The sequence below is a fragment of the Octodon degus genome, unplaced genomic scaffold, assembly GCF_000260255.1.
Source record: "Octodon degus isolate 3935 unplaced genomic scaffold, OctDeg1.0 scaffold00050, whole genome shotgun sequence".
Taxonomy (NCBI): Eukaryota; Metazoa; Chordata; class Mammalia; order Rodentia; family Octodontidae; genus Octodon; species Octodon degus.
In genome coordinates this window covers 8,505,661-8,510,714 of record NW_004524626.1, presented here as the reverse complement: position 1 = coordinate 8,510,714, position 5,054 = coordinate 8,505,661, and the positions used below count along the sequence as shown (strand labels likewise).

Sequence of the window (5,054 nt, the reverse complement as noted above, 5' to 3'; positions counted from 1 at the left end):
GGTTTTTTTTTTTTTTTTTTTTTTTTTTTGTATGTTCTTTTCCCAGAACCGGGGATTGAACTCAGGCCCTTGAGCTTGCCAGGCAAGTGCTTATTCTACTGAGCTATCTCCCCAGCTCCAAAAATTCAGATCCTTTATTTATTTATTTATTTATTATTTTTAGGTGTAACCGGGGATTGAACTCAGGCCCTTGCGCTTGCCAGGCAAGTGCTTATTCTACTAAGCTATCTCCCCAGCACTATATCTAGATATTAAAAATATCCAGTGATAAATTTGAATTTCAGGTCAGCAGTGAATAAATTTTTGGTATGTCTTGTGCAATTTTTCTTTCCTTTTTTTTTTACTACTGGGGACAGGTCCCAGGGTCTTTTCACTAAGCTCCAATCCCCAACCATTTTTATTTTTTTGTTTTTTATTCTGAGACTGGCTCAGTTGCCCAGGCTGCATTTGAACTTGTAATCCTCCTTCCCCAGGGTCCCAGAATCCTCAGATGAGAAGCATGCACCGCCGTACCTGGCAATATTTGAGACACACTGTGCTAGCTATTGCCCAGATAGGACAGGTTAACCTTCCACTAAAAGAATACTTGCAATTAAGCAAAAATGCAAATGTCAACAGGTGCCCTGTATTTTGCTTCTTGCCACCTCGAAGACACCCACCTGGAGGAAGTCCTCGCTGTCAGCAGCCTGCAGGGTGTGGTTAGCCATCTCCAGCAATTCCTCCGAACTCTCCAGGGCCCGGGTGCAGGCAGATAGCTGGTTCTGTGGGGTGAGAGGGACCCATCAGCCCGGCACAGGGACCAACTCACTGTGCTACTTCAAGCCCTGCCAGGGCTCTCCTGCCACCTCCAGGTCCCAGGGAACCCTGCCTTCTCCATCCACAGACAGGACACAGAGATTAACACTTTGAGGACGCAGCCACACGGATTCTGGCTCTGGGGCTTCCGAGGAATCACAGGGGGAGTCACTTAATCCCTCACACTCTGGGGCACACCTGAGCTCACGGGCTCCACATTCCCTCGGGACGGGGATCTGGGCTGTTAGGAAGCTTCTGGGAGGTTTGGCTGCAGCCCAAGGGACCCCAGCTTGGAGTGGGGTCACAAGAACCACAAGGGGGGTTGAATGCGGGTGAAGCCTTTGGATCTAGGGGGTCAGGGCTGAAGGGATTAAGGGGAAGAGAAGGCAGATGGGGATTGACAGGCCACGCCTGGAGGGGGCAGGGGTGCACCCAGAGCCCGGGATTGTGGGGTTGTTCCTGTGGTCACACACCTGTAGTTCGTAGGTGCGGCTGGCACGGTCCTGCTTTATCTTCATGAGCATACCCTCCTTGAGCTCCTCCAGCACAGACAGGAGGGACTGAAACTCCTCTTCTAGGTCCTCTTGCACCTTGGTCGAGTTCGCCTGGATGGGAATGGCCAGGATTGGCCAAGGCGCATGATCAGAAGGGGAAACTGAGGCAGGGACACACCCAGCCTGGCCCCCATATGTGGCAGCAACAGGCTGTGCACCACAGTGGGCAGCTCCCCTTCTCCCTCACCTCCACATTCAGCAGCATCTGCTTGAGGGAGTAGATAAAGCTCTGGATCTCTTCATTCTTCACAGCCAGGGTGGTGATGATCTTCCGCAGAGCCTCCTGCTCCATGGAGGGACAGACACACACAGACTATGTGACCCCTCCGGGAACCAGGCCTCGGACAGGTGGCTCTGGCCCTAACTACCTCTCCTAGCAGGTGGCCTCTTCAATCATCCCCATTCTCCGGGGCAAGTGGGAAAGTGGAGGCCGGGGAGAAGTTTAGGGAAAGGACAGGGCCAAACCAGGTCGGCCTGTGCACACTCAGCCCGCAGCTCTGTGCCTGCATCTTGGATTGAGCAAGCACCGGGCCAGCCTAGGCGTAGACCCGCCCAGAGGAGATGGGCTAGCTTGGGCAAGGGGCTATCTGTGCAGAGCAAAGCCCTAGGGGAGGCGGAGAGCATGGGCCAGGGCTGGCCTGGGAGCACGGGTGGGTCGGGAGGGGGCTCCGCTGAAGACAGGGTCCACCTGGAGAGAGGTGAGGGGGCAGGATCACCTGGAGAAAGAACGGGAGAACAGGAAAAGGGGAGGCCCTAGAGGCCAGGTAAGTGGGTCGGGGAAGATAGGTCAGGGGAGGATGGGGGTGGACTCAGCCCTCGGATCTGGCTCCCCTTTTCGGAAGGCCCACGGTGGGCGAGGTCAGCACTGCGGCGCTGGTGGGGGGTGGGGACACCTGGGATGGAGGCGGCGTCGTGGAGGGGAACTAAGTCCTGAAAGGAGGGCTGGAGGGCGGAGAGGGACTGCCCTCGCCCCAGGCCAGAAGGATGGAAGACTCAGTCCCAAGTAAGGGAAGACTTGGGACCGGGCGGAACCGTGCCGCGACCCCAGCGCAGCTGGGGGAGGGGACGCTGCGCTCACCTGGTCCCCACCCCGCCCGCCGCGCTGCGCCCCCTCCCACGCCCCGACCTACCCTCTGGTCTTCCATAGCTGCAGCCCGGGTCACCCCAGCCCGGCCCGCAGGCCCTGCTGGCTCTGGAGCCCCCGAGCCGCCCTGACCGCTGCCGGTAGCCAATGGCCCGCGGAGTCCTCGCTGCCGCCGCCGCGCCCCTGGTCAGCGCTCCATCACTGCGCACACTGCGCAGGCGCGCTTCCCGAGGCAGCCTGGGAGGTGTAGTCCAGGGCGGGGTTCGCCTGAGCCAGACCTGCAGGATTTGGGACTCCCCTGGCGACCCAGAGAACGATATCTGAGCTGGACTTGGTGTCCTAGCACTGTGGGAGGCTGAGGCAGGAGGATCTCCAGTGCATCCAACCTGAGCAATGTAGCGAGACCCTGTCTTAAAATAAAAAAATTTAAAAAAGATCTGGGAACATAGCTCACTGCAAAGGCCCTCTGTCAAGAGAATCTGAATGATATCTAAATTAGGGAATATGCTAAATTCAGGTCTGGGTTCAATCTCCAGCTTTGTCAGGTGACCTCAAGGTCGTCCCAAGTCCAGCACCTCCATCTCCCCACATATTCACCCAGATACCTTCTCCATTGCTACTCAAACTACCATTCAAACCCTCCAGCCTAGTCCCCAAAATGTGGCCCTTGGACACTCGCACCCGTGCTTGGGGGAAGCCACTGTCATCCAACCCACCGTTCAGCAGCAAAGCCCTCTTTCCCTTCCCATGACACAACTGAACTCCTACGCATCCACAAAGCCCCAGGTTTTATCTCCTCAAAAACAAAACCAAAAAAACAAATGACTCTCTCTCCTACATCAGTCGAGTAGGGCCTGCACCTTAATCTCCCCAGGGTCCTCAGTTCTTTCCCACAGATGCTGGGGTCTAGGGTGGAGCTTACAAGAATCCAAAGAAAGGGCTGGGGAGATGGTTCAGTGGAATAAGCGCTTCCCTGGCAAGCACAAGGGCCTGAGTTCAATCCCCAGTTCCACAAAAAAAAAAAAAAAAAAAGAATCCAAAGAAGGGTTCGAGAGTGGGTGGGAGGCCAAGTGTCTGCCTGAAGAGGAGAGTTGAAAGACAAGGCAGAGCCTCCACAGCAGCCAGCAGACTCCCAGTGGTTGAGGAGAATCTTCCCCTGAGGGGAAGAAAGGAGGTTGCTCTTGTGCTTGTGGTTGGGGCTGGGGCACAGCACTGAGGCCCCTAGTTCTGCTGCCTGCTTTGTCCTGAGCACCCCTCTATCATGTGGAGGACCCAGGCTCCATCCCTAGCATCTCAAAAACAAAACAGACCGTAAGCCCCCAGAAAGCCAGGGACGCAGAGGCCTGTTCTCAGCTCAATGTCGGATGCCTACAAGCACCTCACCCACATAGGCCTTCAGGGCACCAGACTGGATTCTTTCCCCTTAAAAGGACAGAGCTGTCCACTGTCACCCATTCCAGTGAATATTGTCTGGAATCTGGGCTTGCAGGGACGTGCCTGGCATTCCAGCACTCTGGGAGGCTGAGGCAGGAGGCTCACAGGTTCCAGCCCAGCCAGGGTAACTTGTACTTAGCAAAATGCTATCTCTAAATAAATAAATAAATAAATAAGGCCCAGGTTGTGGCTCAATGTGAAGGCCCTGGGCTTCATCCCCCAGGACTTTAAAAAAAAATTAAAAAGAAAAAATATATATATGAAAAAAAGGGGGGCTGGAGAGATGGCTCAGTGGTCTAAAGCACCTACTTGAAACAAGCTTGGCAAAGCACAGGGACCGCGGTTCGATCCCCAGCACCACATGCCAGCCAGCCCCACCCCCTGGTGGGCTGAGCTGGCCACACACACACACAATAAATAAATGTAATAAATAAAAATAAATAAATAATTTTAAAAAAAAGAAAAAAAGGAAAAGAGAAATACCTCTCGCTCACTCATCACTCACTACACAAACTTCCTTTCAGTGTAGGACACTTTGGGGAAATCGGGTCATGTGGTAGCAAAAAGTGGGCTCCCAAACATCATCCAACACCAGATGTCTGCCCCCACCACATCCACCCACCCCCTGCAGTGGTGAGATGGGCAGACAAAGCAGTAGGAAGTCTGTCTGGTGGGGGGGGAACTGGGTGTCCTAGTTGCACCTGAGGATCTGGGGATGGGGTCCCCGGGCTGTGCTTGGATGTTGCTGGTGCAGCTGTGTAGTAAATACTGGGGTCCCTTCCTCTGCACCCCTCCCACTGTCCCCCCCTCCTCCCAAGGAGCCCTCCCCTCCCTCCCACCTCTCTCTCTCTCTATGGTTTGAGACAGGGTCTCACTTTGTAGCCCAGGCTGGTCTCAAACTCACAATGACCCTCCCACCTCAGGCTCCCAAGTGCTGGGATTACAGGTGGGTGCCACCTCGCCAGGCTGTACTTTCTTTTTGAACAGGGCCTGGCTCCCTGATGTTCAGAGCCTTGTGGGTTTGGGGGCTTCAAGGGGGTCCTCAATAATAAAAAGCTGACCTACAAGGCAGGTGTAGGTGACCCCTCTGGCCTTTGGGCAGTCCCACCCTCTGATGGCTTCTTTCTTTTCTTCTCTTCTCTTCTCTTCTCTTCTCTTCTCTTCTCTTCTCTTCTCTTCTCTTCTCT

The 5,054-nt window shown here is 54.7% G+C and overlaps 2 protein-coding genes across 2 annotated transcripts in view; one reads left to right on the top strand and one right to left on the bottom strand.

Moving 5' to 3' along the window:
* Positions 1 to 2,651, bottom strand: part of Fsd1 (fibronectin type III and SPRY domain containing 1) — a 14,006-nt gene extending 11,355 nt beyond the window's left edge. Inside the window, exons 1-4 of the mRNA XM_004632748.2 lie at positions 2,480 to 2,651; positions 1,537 to 1,632; positions 1,269 to 1,400; positions 660 to 761 (exon numbers count right to left, since the gene is read on the bottom strand). Of these exons, the coding sequence (XP_004632805.1) occupies positions 660 to 761; positions 1,269 to 1,400; positions 1,537 to 1,632; positions 2,480 to 2,494 (345 nt within the window). The 5' untranslated portion in view covers positions 2,495 to 2,651. The remainder of the gene's footprint in view (positions 1 to 659; positions 762 to 1,268; positions 1,401 to 1,536; positions 1,633 to 2,479) is intronic.
* Tmigd2 (transmembrane and immunoglobulin domain containing 2) overlaps positions 2,581 to 5,054 on the top strand; it is an 8,293-nt gene continuing 5,819 nt past the window's right edge. The window contains 1 exon segment of the mRNA XM_023716902.1: positions 2,581 to 2,677. Within this exon segment, the coding sequence (XP_023572670.1) occupies positions 2,581 to 2,677 (97 nt within the window).